At 29.5% G+C, this 15,460-nt stretch overlaps 1 protein-coding gene across 2 annotated transcripts in view; it reads right to left on the reverse strand.

Moving 5' to 3' along the window:
* The window catches only part of LOC127287491 (WD repeat-containing protein 55 homolog), a 122,899-nt gene that overhangs the window by 9,520 nt on the left and 97,919 nt on the right, over positions 1 to 15,460 (reverse strand). For both annotated transcript variants that reach the window (XM_051314454.1, XM_051314456.1), the window contains exons 5-6: positions 12,908 to 12,981; positions 11,724 to 11,890 (exon numbers count right to left, since the gene is read on the reverse strand). In XM_051314454.1, the coding sequence (XP_051170411.1) occupies positions 11,724 to 11,890; positions 12,908 to 12,981 (241 nt within the window). The remainder of the gene's footprint in view (positions 1 to 11,723; positions 11,891 to 12,907; positions 12,982 to 15,460) is intronic.

Raw genomic sequence — 15,460 nt, forward strand, 5'->3', positions numbered from 1 at the left:
GGCTTTTCGACATTTTGTCTGTTCGAAGTATTAGCTTTTCGACATTTCCCGTACAGCACATAATATTGTGTGGATATCCAAATGACGTCCCGTTCAGATCCCGAAATATCTGGGATATCTTGTGGATATTTCACGAAATATCTCAAAGGAGGGAACTTTTGATATCTTAAGGATGTTCAGAGAATATCCATGGATATTTCTAGACATCTAAAGGATATCTTAAGAGACGGACTTTGATATCCCATTAACGTCCCTAAGATATCTTGGGATATTAGAGGTTAAATATTTTATATTAAATCGAAAATCATAATAATTAACGTTTTTTATAAACTAAGTTTGAGATAGAGAAGAATTCTACACTATAAAATAATAAATTTGTGCGTGCATTTAACCTAATTTATGTTTTTTGATGATTTAATTTTCATTTCAATAACCTAACCTCAAAAATTCGTCAAAACCACAAATATCAAAGTATCTTAGTAAGCGATAAATACTTGCAATTAAAGATAAGTGACAAATTTATTTGATGTATTGCATGTACTTATAAGGGTAAGTAAACTGTGTTATTGAATTTATTAAGTGGAGTTTTAATTTTGAACAACTTAAAAAGTGCTTATTTTCAATTTTTTAACTGTAAGATAAATTTGATATGATTGACGAAAGAATTGTTATATGTGTTCTCAATGATACTGCAAAACGAGTGACTTGTGAATATTTTATTAAATTAAAACACATTAGTGCATTCAGTAAATTTTCTTATCAATGTAAGAAATAATATTGATGTGACATAAACATAACCTCCAAATTTATGCATTTTTAGAATACCCATAAGACATGGTTGTGAAGTTGGCATGCGTATGATACAATTTCTGAAAATACACAACGGATTCCGTTTGGTGGTCGTTTGGTGGTGTTTGGTATACACTTTTCGTTGTTTGGTAGTTATAATTAAGAAAAAGAAAAGAAATTAACAATTTGACGCCAAATTTACAATAGCATTCCACTTTTTAATATTTTTTAAAAATTCTTTTTGGTATCGTTTGGTGGTCGTTTAGTGGTGATTGGTAGTCACTTTTGGTTGTTTGGTAGTCAAAAATATAAAAAATAATGACATTCCAAAAATGTGGATCTATCCGCGTAAAAGCGTCTGCTCGTACATTTGTACTTTCAAAGCAGGTAATAATTTGATTCATTATTACCTGCTTTAAAAGTGGTAAATTTACAGAAAATTGTAAAACTGCAACATTCAAAGTAGTTGAACAACTGCTTTTAATAATGTAATTTTACAAATTTTTATACAAATACAAACCGTGATGGGAATAACGACAAGAAAAATTTTTTACAGTGTAAGCAGAATTGATTCTTAAAGGTCTAAGTACAACTGAGTCGGGTTGCACGAAACATTAGCGTAACCATTTTTTCAAGGCACAATAAAAGCCTTTCTCCAATATGTACCTACAAGTTTGCGTTACGTGACTGACGCGTGGGTTCGTAAGCGCAGGACGTCAACAAGACATTAATACCAATCGCGAACAAAAAGTTTGGTTTATGTTCCTCTTATCCCTGTTTTCCAACTTTAAAATGTTTAATGCAAATGGTTTCGACGGCTTTTAATAATTTTAATTATTTAATATTTAGGCCGTTTCCGAATTGGGATTTTTGTCATACTTTATAAAGTGTATACTTGGGAAGTATGCAGTGTCCTTTTTTTCGAACGGAAAAACAAGGACATAAAAAACTCGGCATACTTCCCGAGTGCGACAAAAATCCCAATTCGGAAACTGCCTTATAATTAAACAATCCAATATCTTAAGGCCAGGTCCAAGTGAGGCAGCGCCATCTACATTGAAACTAAAATTTTGGAAAATTTTCAACAGCCTTTTCTTGAAAACAAGAAGGTAAAATGCTTTTTCCTTTATGGATAATTGATTATTGGCAAGATATACACGAGCTAAAACTTTTTTTGAGTTAAAATAATAAAAAAAATTTCATTACAATCAAAAATGCAATTTCCATTTGGAAAATTAATAAACGCTAAAAAATACACGACCTAAGATTTACCAATCACGAAAATAACAAAAAAAAAGTATTTTAACATAACATATTTTACTCATTATGACAGCCGTTTGGCAGGTTATATATGTCACCAGACGTTTCGCGGTTTTGCCGAAAGGAGGAGATTGGCGCTGTTGCTAACCACCTGAAATACATAATCTACCAAAGGGCTGTCACAATTAGTAAAGCAGTATCAATATGTTAAATATTTAATAAAAATTTTTTTTGTTATTTTCGTGATTGGTAAATCTTAGATCGTGTATTTTTTAGCGTTTATTAATTTTCCAAATGGAAATTGCATTTTTGATTGTAATTTCTGAGAAAGTACTGTTACAGTTTTTGTGAAAAAAGTGCTCATATTTAATTTATTGACATGAAATTTTTTTTATTATTTTAACTCAAAAAAAGTTTTAGCTGGTGTATAACTTGCCAATAATCAATTATCCATAAAGGAAAAAGCATTTTACCATCTTGTTTTCAAGCAAAGGCTGTTGAAAATTTTCCAAAATTTTAGTATCAATGTAGATGGCGCTGCCTCACTTGGACCTGGCCTTAAAATCATAAACCAAATTTTTTGTTTGCCATTGGTATCAATGCTTTGATGACGTCACTGTGCTTGCGAACCAACGCTTCAGTCACGCATCGCAAAGATTTAGGAACGTATTGGAGAAAGGCCTCAAAGCCGATTGCGGGAACTTACATACTCTGCTTACATATTCCGTATCCGACTTGCGTGCCGATCTGTTGTGCTTAGGCCTTGTCTTTAAATTCTGTTAGGAAAAGTTTCCAAGCTATGAACGTACCATTAGTGGACAAATTTGGTCGTTAACAAAAAGGGGTCAAGTTATTGGAAACTTGCCTGTATGTTTTTAAACTTTGTAAGAAGTTTCTCCTTCTCTGCCTACAAATAAAGTTCTTTCATTCAAAGTCAGGGAAATTTCTGTAAATTTCTACAAAAATTAAAATTTTTTGTGAATTTAAAAATTTTTTAATTTAAAAAAACTTGAATGGTATTTATTACCATTTGTTACTACCATTAGAAACTAATTTATTGTTAAATATGTCAGTAACCCTATTTTTGTACGAAGAAATCAGAAATAAGGTTATTAAAAAGTCAGGGAAAAATAAAAAAATGTCAGGGAGGAGTCAGGGAATTTTTTTCTCAATCCTTGTTAGACACCCTGTTTTAATAGTTTTGTCAAAGTTTATTTTTGAAATACCGTCCAGTTTTTAGGCGTTCAGTGTGGCGTAACCCCTTAAGGGATTAAAATTATTTGTTTTTAAATTTTATTCTACATATTATTGTGCAGAATTTCCCTGTGCAAACTTAATGGTGTACCAATTAAATGTGTAGAATTACATTATGTAGTATTTAATTGTATTGATACATGTCACTGATGGGGGTAACGAGAATTCATAAAGAATGCAAAAACTTTGCTACATCTTCATGAATTTCTTGTCCTTAGCCGAGTCATTGGTAACACGTTTTCCACATTTTTTCCAAATATCGGCGCGCCCCTTTTCACTCCACGCTTTCCACTCTTTTTCCTATTCGCTCTCTCCACTTTCGCCTTACGGCCCATCTCTATTCATCCTTGCACCTCCCACTCTCAACGCGACAGGCCCTTTGCTTTCCTCGCGCCACTTCTTTTAACTTTCTGTTCGCCGGATACTTTTCCGAGCCGAATTATCAATTATTTATTTAAATAAAAGGTTATGTTCGAAGTTAGATGTGTTTTTTATATCTTGTAGATCATTTGTAGCATAATTTATTATAAATAATTATTGTATCATAATAAATTATTGTTAACTAATTTATTAATTATAATTGTTATTACAATAATTATAATTTGTTAATTGTTAATAGTAGATATTATTGTTATAGTGATTTATAATTTATAATGTTATATATATATATATATATATATATATATATGTGTTTAATACAGATAATATTATATTGTTAACTTATAGTAAATATGTAATATGTTACAAATACATATCTGTATTTGTAACATATTATATTAATAAACTATATTTTAATATAATAATATTATTGTCATATATCACACTTATTAAGTAGGATTAGTTATTAATTAGGTTAATTAGGAATGGTTAAGCAGGGATGTGAGAGAATTTCGGGGATAGAGGTGAATCTCGCGAGAAGACGCGCGACTTGGCTCTTGACTCGCGGTTTTCCGCGGGTCAAGAGTAAGAAGTGCATAGACGGAAGATCAAACATTTGATTTGTGCATACGCATAGATAAAATTAAACCAAGCGTAATTATCTATAAAGGAAGGGAACACCAAAAATTAAAACCGTTCGTGTGGCCTGACGTGATAGCAGATGAATTTTGGCGCCAATATAGGATGCCCTGTGCATTTTCTGTTAAAGATAATTTTCAGTGTCTCCAAATCCAGACGAACCACATTTAAAGGTAAAAGGGAAGTGCAAAGATTCAATTACATGCAATAACATTTTTATAGGAATCCTTGACGAAGAACCCACTCCTGGATCAGATGTATGGATAAAAGTGCATTGCAAGGATACTCGCTGTAGTCCTCATAAAGAAATGAAAAGCGACAACTGATTGGAGAGAAAGTTTTAAAAGAGGGATCAGCAAATTTACGGAGTAAAATGGCTGTTAAAGAGCAAACTTTGGGTGACATAGAAGCACCAATAATGTACTCAAGTTATGTTCTTCGAAAACTTGCTCAGGAAACGAGTGATAAACAAATTGGTGTTGACAAAACAGATGCAAATAATCCTGTTGATAACCTACAAAAATTTAAATACAGACCACCTCATGCATTAAAAAAATTGGAAAAGATCCATTATTTTTAATGTACATTTTGCCGGAACAAGTTTTCCTTTACAAAGAATACTGCCGGTTATTTCAAAAAAATGCTACAATATCCATAGACAGTACGGGAAGTCTTGTACTTCCAGTAGAGCTAAATGAGCACACTAAAGCACGGGTTATCTTTTATGAAATTGTCATTAACATGTTCCAGGTCACTGTTTCGGTTGGCCAAATGATTTCTTCTGTGCATGACACCAATACAGTAATGTACTTTTTAAATACATGGTTAGAAGAAGTTGGCATCGTACCAAAGGAATGTTTCTGATTATTCGAAAGCCCTCATTGCAGCACATTGTTTTTCTTTTAATTCCATGCCTATCAAAATCTATTGTCAAAATGGCTTTACAGCTTTAAATGATACAAACTTAAAACGACCTGCACCTACCTTCATTAGGATTGACGTTGCTCATTTAATCGCAATATTCTGTCGCTTAAAATTTTTCACTCGAAATAAGAAGCCTGTAAAAGATTTTTTTGTCCGCTCTGCAGTTTTGATGGTATCATGTGAAAATTTTTCCAAATTTGAGGAAATATTACTATTAACACTAATAGTAAGCATTCACACTTACAATGGGAACATCATTAATAATAATTTACCATCTCCAGCAGAAGGTGCAAGGTTAAAGCTAATGGATTACATTGAAAAAGAAGAGCACAATGCAATAAATTTAATCCCAGACGAAGATTCTGAAGATTTCAATTTAAAAATCCTGCAACTTTCTTCAATCGGATTCAGCGCCGAGACCTGTTTTTTAAATGAAGAGCCATCTGAAGCACCTGAAGATATTAAAGAGTGGTTGGGCAACTTAAAATCAAAAGCAGAAACTGGACAGCAAATCTAACATGAAAGAGTCAATGCCTATTATTTACCACAATTTTTTAATCATCTTTTATCAATAGCACAGCAATTTGTTCTTTGGACAGGTGTTATGACCAAACATTTTCAATCGAATAGAATAAGAGCCACAAGTTGTCATGTGGAGAGCGATTTTGGACAAATGAAAAATAGTGTATTAAAGGGAATTACGAAGTCAATTCGAGCTGACAAGTTCTTTTTAATACATTCTAAAAAAAGGACAAACTTTAATTGCATCGGCAGCTAAAACAAATTTTCTCATGAATAATATTGTGGATATTTCTGTTCCTGTAATTGAAAATGAGTTAGAGTTTCTCAAGGAAGCAAAAATAATTTTTACCGAGAATGATCAAAATCTTGTCAACCCTAATTTGTTTGAAATAGAAAATTGGAGAAACAAATGTAAAAACGAAGATCTCATCTTAACTACTACTGAAATGGATTTTTTGAAATTACTTCGAATCAGCCACAAACAGCTGTCAATGTCATTTCGAGTAGTTCCAACGAGAATTCATTTTTGCAAAGTTTAGAAAAGGAGGTAAATTGTGATATCGATTCAAAACTACCCGAGACAGATAATGTCAATGTAATTCCGAGTAATTCAAACGAAAATTGTGTTTTGCAAGGTTTAGAAAAGGAGCCTGATTGTGATATCAATTCAAACCAGTCCGAAACAGTTAATGTTCTTCCGAGTAGTCAGAACGAAAATTGTCTTCTGCAAGGTTTAAAAAAGGAGCCTGATTGTGATGTAGATTCGAGGAAACCTGTTAAGAGAAGGATCACGTTGCAACAGAGGAAACTCACTAAATTTTTTAAACCCTGTCCGGATATTAAAATTCGTCAAAAATCGGGTATTGTTTCTACAAGGAATTACTCTTTAAAATTAAAAACGTGGCTTTTAAAAAACGGTTGATTGGATAAAATTCCGACTGACCTTGGAAATGAAAAATTTTTTATACTGTTAACATGACCTTTTGATTCTATAGTCCAAATTTTATCAAACACTGCGATGGATTATTCGCAATACTTTTAGCACATTGAAGATTCTTTTAATCTCACTTGTAAATTTCTTCTGGTGCTTATTGATTCTGGGGAAAAACCTCATATGTATATTCAAAGGTGCATGATTCTAAAAGAATTTAAACACAGAACAGTACCGTCTGAGAAAAGTCTGATGTATATAAGCAAAAAACAACCACCGCAACTAGTTACCAAGATCCGAGTCGACTGCAATATTACAGAGATGTGGTCGTATTTAATAGAACAGGAACCAAGCGTTTACAGAACTAGGAGTTGCAAATGTGGCACTATAGACGTACAGGAACTGTCCACTCTTTATTTAAATCACAAGATTATTGATGAAAAAGGGTTTCAAGCTCTAGAAAGTGCAATCATACTCAACCTAAACCACTCAAATGACTGCAGTAAGTGTAACGATGAAACGACAGAAACTTTGAGTGTAAACGCACACGTATTATTTGAAGCTGATTGCAGAAAATCAAGCTCCATTGCTTGTAAAGTGACAGATTTTCCCAAGTATATTCGATTATATGGAGTGAAGTTAAGGTAATATAATTATGGTCATTTAAGGAAATTTACACTTCATTTTGTTTACACTCTAAATTTGAATTAGTCATATTTCACTGATTGTTAGTGAAAATCCACTTATATTAGTGGCCATGTTTTCTTCATCTTCTCGTCAATAAAATACGACTAATTGTCAGTGAAATTCTACTGAAAATCAGTACAATTTCATTAAATGACTGAATATCGTTAGTATAAGATTCAATTGCTTAATTTTCTTATTTTCATCTGTAAGGTTTCAATTATTCAGATTTAAATATTTTGTTTTTAATTAACTTTAAAGTAATGAAACCACTATTTTTTTAACTCATTATTGCCAATTGATTCTAATAGTTTACCCTTCTATTATTGCGCAGGTTATCAGGAGTTATCATTTATACTCCCAATCATTACACAGCTGTATCTCTCCGAAAATCAAACCGATGGGAATTGTATGACGACACCGTTGATGAAGTGACATTCTTTGACACTAGAACTGTTGTCACACCAGGTGCTGTGATTTACACAAAAGTTTTAGATTGATCTCCTGGACAAACTTTCTTTTTATTATAATTTTTTATATGCTACCGAACCCAAAGTTTAATATACTCTTATTTAAAAAAAATTATTATCATAGTTAAAAATACTTCCATTTTTAAATGAATTAATATAAAATGTTAATTCATATATTGAACCGTTTGCTGGAAAAACAGCTTTAGTGATTTTGAAAAGTTTTATGAACTTGTAATACAAGATTTATTTGTTATTTATAAGTCATTAAACTTGACGAGCTGTGACCGTACTTTGTTTAATTATTTTTAAAAATAAAAGTTGTAAAAATAACTCTAAATAGGACACTTAAAAAGTGAAAAATTATTTATTTTTAATATTTTATTTTAAAGCCAAACCAAAATTAAAGATACATTTTTTAAAAATAACCTATTTTTAAATAAACGAAGTTTTAAAAGTCATGTGTGTATATACGAAACATGTGCCTATCTTTTGCTAACTTATTTGTTCTTTTATATTTGTCACTCCGTTTCAGTTTAAGAACCTACTAATGATTAAGTGTTAAAATGATAAAGAAACATACTTTTAAAATACTGAAATGCCATTTCAATGCATGAGTCCTGCTCGCCGTGCTGTGAATTACTATGATTATTTCATCGATCTATAAATGTAAATGATTACATACTTGTAAGAACCTTTTTTTACTTGAAATTACAAATTAGATATATTTTTGTCTCACTTCCTTGCATTTGTCAATTAAAATAATAAATTCATATTATTATACGTTTAAAAAACATGCTCTTGTTTAAGTAGTCGTTAATAAAATAAGCGTTTGATAAATAAATTTGTTTGTATAATTTTAAAGGACTACTAAAAATTCTTAAAGTTATTTATACATACTAAATTATACTCATATTGACTGATACATAATAAAATCTTTGCTGAAAATAATGAATTTTTGAAAAAATTACTTTAATTAAATAATGCAAAAATTAATTATCTCTAACAATTTATACTACCAAACAATAAAATGTTAATACCAAACGACCACCAAACAATGACAAAAAGAATTTTTAAAATAACTTGAATGACTTTTCTTTCAGAAATAAACAATGGTAAAAGTAAGTAATGAGTATAAGAATACTTTAATTTATGAATTTTAAATATTCGCGCCACAAATTTACGAGCAGACGCTTTTACGCGGATAGATCCACATTTTTGGAATGTAATTATCTTTTATATTTTTGACTACCAAACGACCAAAAGTGACTACTAATCACCACCAAACGATACCAAAAAGAATTTTTAAAAAATATTATAAAGTGGAATGCTGTAATGAAATTTTTGTATAGCATTTGATAGAAAAGTAATTTTTATCGAGTATTTGTTTTTTCTTAATAATTTTATTCACTTTTGTGGTAATAAATAATTATGGCTTATAAAATTATTGACAGTAATAACCAAAACCGAAAGATTTGTAATTTATGAATTTTGAAATTTCGCGCTACAAATGTACAAGCAGACGCTTTTACGCGGATAGATACACATTTTTGGAATGTCATTATCTTTTATATTTTTGACTACTAAACGACCAAAAGTGACTACCAATCACCACTAAACGACCACCAAACGATACCAAAAGGAATTTTTAAAAAATATTAAAAAGTGGAATGCTATTGTAGATTTGGCGTCAAATTGTTAATTTCTTTTCTTTTTCTTAATTATAACTACCAAACAACGAAAAGTGTATACCAAACACCACCAAACGACCACCAAACGGAATCCGTTGTGTATTTTCAGAAATTTTATCATACGCATGCCAACTTCACAATCATCCAGAAGACTCGAAAAAAATATCTTTAAAGTTTAAAATAACTACGTATCTCGTATCTTGTATGAAAACACTTGTTTTTTCAGCCAATAAAATGTTTCTATTATTTATTTATATTCATAGGATATTCTTGATTAATTATAAACTGTTTTCAATATATTTTTTTAAATATCCCAGATATCCAACAAATATCCACTACGGAAATCTTAAGGACATCTTAGTAGAGGGAACTTTTGATATCCCAGAGATATCCCAGGGAGATCTATTATATCCTATGGACATCTGTGGGATATCCATGATTTTTTCGATATATCCTAAGGATATCTATTTGCTGTACGGCTTTGTCAGTTCGATGTATTAACCGTTCGGTGAAAAGCAAGTGTCTCAAAAAACCCCCGAGTAACTGTCAGAGAATTCGATTAATGTTTAATTTTTTTGTTACTCCATTTTGAATTTTGAAAATCTGTTATTATATTCGTAATCAGCGACCCCAAGAACCCCTGAGTAATGAGTTTTGAGAGAATTCGATTAATGGTTAATGGTTTTGATCCCCCATATTGGATCCGCCGTTTTGATTTTTGAAAATCTGTTATTATATTCGTAATCAGCGACCCAAAAAACCCCCGAGTAACGTATTTCCAGAGAATTTGTTTAAAGTTTAATTTTTGTTTCGCCATATTGAACTTTCAAATTCTGTTATTATATTCGTAATCAGCGAACCCAAAAACTTCCGAGTAACAAGCTGATGGAGAATTTGATTATGTTTTAATTTTCTTCTATTCGTTATATTTTATTCCGTATTTTGAATTTTGGAAATCTGATATCAATTTTATAATTAGGAACCCCTAAACCCCCTAGTAACAAATTTTTCTAAATATTTAATAAGTCTTTAGCATTTTTTTATTTGTGTCTAGATGCATCATCGACGTTCAGTATGTTAAATATTTTTCTTGTCAGTCTTATTAATGGTTTAATGTGCTGCCATCTAGCGTTCACCGGTGTAACATGTAACTTGCTGTCGATAAACGTTGTCCGATACACGCAAAATATACACAATAAACACATTAATTTTCACTATTTATTACCCTTTCAAATTCTTTAAAATAATAAATTAATACTTTTTCACTTTTTCACTTTCAATCAAATAATGTCAATTTAAAAAATTAAATATTTTCTCAATTTTAAATTTTTTACACCACGAGCAGACATTTTTCTTTCTGTAAAGGGCAGGAGTTTAAATCTTAATTTTTAGGGCAAAAACACTACACTTTTTATTTAGGGGATAGGACTAAATAGTGTCAAAATAAAAAATTAATTTTTTCTCGAATAAAAATCTTTCTTTCTGTAGAAGAGGAGAGTTTAAATCTTAATTTTTATGGGCAAAAAATCTCCATTTTGAATTGAGGAGATGGAAATAAATATTGTAAAAACTAAAAAAATTAAACTTTTCTCCATTTTTAATTTTTGAAGCCACGAATAGAAATCATTCTTTCTTCAGGGAGGAGTTCAAATCCTAATTTTTATTGGCAAAAAAACTAGTTTTTATTTTTATTAAAAAAATTAAATTTTTCTCCATTTTTATTTTCTGAAGCCACGAATATAAATCGCTCTCTCTGTAGAGGGGAGGAGTTTAAATCTTAATTTTTGTAGGAAAAAATTTTCCATTTTTTTTAATGGGATGGGACTAAATATTGTTTAATTAAATTTTTTTTTCTCTCCATTATGAATTTTAGAATCCACGAGTAGAAATCTTTCTTTCTGCAGAGAGGAGGAGTTTAAATCTTAATTTCATTTGTTGTAAACATTAATTAATATCTCGAAAACGAAAAAAAAGATGAAAATAAAAAGTAAAACATCAGATTCTTCTGAGCAATCCATTGATGCTTTAACAACATCACTTGCGGAAATTAAAATCGCAGCCAATTCATCTCCACCTTTATCGAGACCTAAACCACCCAGTGTTTGGTCACACAGTATTAAAGTGACGAAGATATGTGTATTAAGTTTAATTATTGAACCCACCTTAACAGTAATATATTTTTACCTGGACATGTAGTTTTCTTGCAGGAATGTTTAAAGTTGTAAGGCAACCGTCTCCACTTGAACAAACTAAATATTTTCCATCGCTATTTGTTAACATTGCACTAACATATTCTTCCATTTCTTTTAAGGAAAAAACTGGTTTGGTCGTCTGTTGTCTAAGATCCCAAACTGCAAAATTATATTAAAGTTTATATATATTGATACATCTCTGTAAATGAGTGACAGCTGCAAAAATCTAATCTACCATCCTAATAATATTTTTCATATCATTGCCACTGTATAATGATTTTCACTTAATACAAGTCTGTACAAAAGTAATTTAATAACTTAACGACTTTCAGCTCTACCAATTAGTAAGAATTTCCACTAATTTTTAAATGTTTGCAAAAAATTATATGCCGCTGTAATTTGTTTAATCGGGCTGTGTTTTTGAGAAAAAAAACTAAAAGTGAATCTCTCACAGTTGCACAGAAACTGATCGTTTCGATATTAACCAAACTAATCTTTAATTCATTTTAAACTTATGTATGTTCTAACTGATGGTTAGAAAACAATTTTTAAATTAACATTTATTTTCTGAATAAATAAGTCCTGAATATTGCAGAGTCTTCGTATGTAATATTGAAGGAGTATTAGGCGTAATATTTGAACAAACTTGAACGGTAATATTTCTCAATAAGCGGTCATTTTCTTGTTTTCATCAACATTTTATGAAAACTGCATTGAAATATTTCAAATCTTTGAATGAAATATTCAGAAAATATTTAGGAAATGTAATGTGCTGCGTGGTCATACAAACTGTATTAGGTAAATTCTTGAACACTATTTTTAATAGGGTACGTTTAATGAAAATTATTATTGTCAAATATGATAACTACATTAGAAAGTTTGTTAAAATTAGAAAAAAATCTCAGTAAAGATGAATTTGTAAATCACTTAATAATTGTATATGACTTCACAATAGTCAAAAAGAAATTACATATTAAGCGTGTAAAAACTTATCAATTCAATAAAATTATTATGTGATTATTGCGATAAATTTTGTTTGTTTGTTATTTTGGATAATACAATTATAGAAGATGTTTTCTAACGTATTAAAATCACTTTATTAAAAAGGATAAATTTTCTAAAACTACACGAATATTACATAAAAATTATTATAATATAATTGATAATAAATCTTACGTTTTACAACTCCTTCATCATCTCCTGTGGCGAATGTGTTTTCATTTACGATTGTAAGAGAATAAATTGGAAATCTAAATTTAAAATTTTTTGAAGAACATACTATTATTAGTTATTAGAAAAAATAATATATGTAAATGAACAAAAATAATTTAAATTAAAATGTTAATTGTTTTCATTAAATTATTATTTATACCTAGAAAAGTAATCTATGTTTAAACAAATTTCTTTTATGTTTATAAAAAGTTTTCACTATATTATTTAAAACAGTGGTGCCAGGTTGCACTCTGAATCTACACGGAGAATAAAAAACGAGTCTTTACAGCATGGATCTATGTAGCTCTCTTCGTACGCGCCTTTATCGTCCATCTTCGGTACCACCTCTTGCTGTAGTAGCTCGGCTCCTTACTATTTTAGTACACGTGAATATACAGCATAAGGTCGTACCGAAGATAGACGGTAGAATCAGTAGCTACACTATTCCTACGTTTCTATACAGAATTGCAAATAACCAAAAAAATTTTTGTATTTGTTACAGATTTTTAAAGATTAAAAATACATGGTTTTTTGCATGGTTTTGACAAAGGGCAACTTTAAAAGCTTGTAGCTCATTCAATTTATATGATATCGTTAAGCCAATTTATTTAATAATATTTGATTCCTTCTTAAACATATTGTATAAATAAAAAGTCATTATTTTATTAACTTTTCGCAACCCATTTTTTTATAACCTACGCAGGTATACCACAGAAAAACCTCCATGTTAGTTTTCATTCATGAGTAAGAGGGAGACAGACTTATACGAAAAGCATACTTCCTATAACTTACCATGGAGGTTTTACCACAATAGAATAAGGACACGCTCAATTCGTTTTTTTCAAAAAAAAGTGAAGAAAAAAATTAACAAAACCTATTATTATAGTTATTATGTTATTATCATAACATTTATATAAAAATGTGAAAAACTTTTGACCTACATATATATTTTCAAAAGATTTTTTTCTGATCTTTCGAAAAGTGCAAATTTTTTTTTAAATTCAAAATTTACTTTTTTTTTAAATCAAAAATAATGTTGACTTTTTTTGTTTTTTCTACCTCTTAAAATAAAAGTAAAAATCTATACTTTTAATAAACATACCCAAGTAGCACGTAATATTACCGGATAATATTACAGGTTAATATTACCGGATAATATTACAGGTTAATATTGCTGTAATATTACAGTAATATTACTGCAATATTACTGAATGTTACTGTAATGTTACTGCAATATTTCAGTAATAATACTGCGATATTACAGTAATATTACCATGAGGCGGACATTTTAATATTACAGTGCTATTACGTGCTATACTTGGGTATTAAATAAAATGCCGTTTTCGTTGTTTTTGAGATATTAGTTAATTAATTAGTTAATATTAATAAAAGATAAAATATTTTATAAACAAATAAATTTACCGTAATTATGATCTTACCAATTGAAAGCCTATGTAATTCCGCATTTTAATACAGAATAACATTTTAATTACTTATTGCCAACTATAATAAAGAACTACATTTAAATTACTTATTCCTAGCTATAACACAATTTTAAAAATTAGTTTTAAATGACTTTTTAAGAAGTTCAATTTCTTTGAAAGACGATTTTGTGAGAAATATGTTTTCGCACATTATACAATTTTAAGAATCTTAGTTTAGTTAGTTTTGAACTGTGGTTCATGAAACTGTGTTTATGTGCAGGAAATATAAAGTGACAATAGTTCATTGTGGAATTAAATTTTTTAGGAAGTTATTTTTATTTATAATTATATATAACCTTTAAATATGACTTTAAAAATAACAATTGAAAATCGTGATTTTTTGTGACTGACGCCGGAAGTAATGGTGATTGTTTGTTTAGATGTATCGCTAAATATTATATATATTATAAAGATCGGGATGGACATTTTCAACTTTTAACTCCATACATGAATTTAATTTAACATCAGATTTAATGGAAATAGATGAAATACGTGAAGATATATTGAATAATATACATTTTGAAGATCCAATATTTGACAGAATAAATTTAATGGAAATGAATGGAGATTTGGTGAATTGTACGAATTTCCAAGATTTAACAATTGAACAAAATAATGCACAAGGAGTAAATATAGTAATGTCGAATGAAATAAATGTTGAAAATAACGGAAATGTCCCAATGCTTTTAAATTCATCCAACTCAGAGTTCTCTAACAATACTGACGAATTAATAATAACCAACGAGCTAGAAAAAATTAATTTAAATAAATGTCATAATGAACAAAATGAAATAACTAAACACTATTTTTCAGAAGAAGAGAAAAAACTTATTCATTGTACAAGACAATATTTTGAAATAGAAAAACGATTTAAAGCTAGTGATATATCAAAAGTTGTTCAACGTACTGCAGACTGCTTACAAATTTCTGAAAAAAGTGTAAAACGAATAATAGCAGAGTGGTTAAATAAAGGTACATTTGGTATCGAACCAAAAAGTGGAAGGCCACCAATGTGACGATTTTTTAAAAAGGT

This window comes from Leptopilina boulardi, unplaced genomic scaffold, assembly GCF_019393585.1.
Source record: "Leptopilina boulardi isolate dan_hultmark-lab unplaced genomic scaffold, ZJU_Lbou_2.1 LbouV2_371, whole genome shotgun sequence".
Lineage (NCBI taxonomy): Eukaryota > Metazoa > Arthropoda > Insecta > Hymenoptera > Figitidae > Leptopilina > Leptopilina boulardi.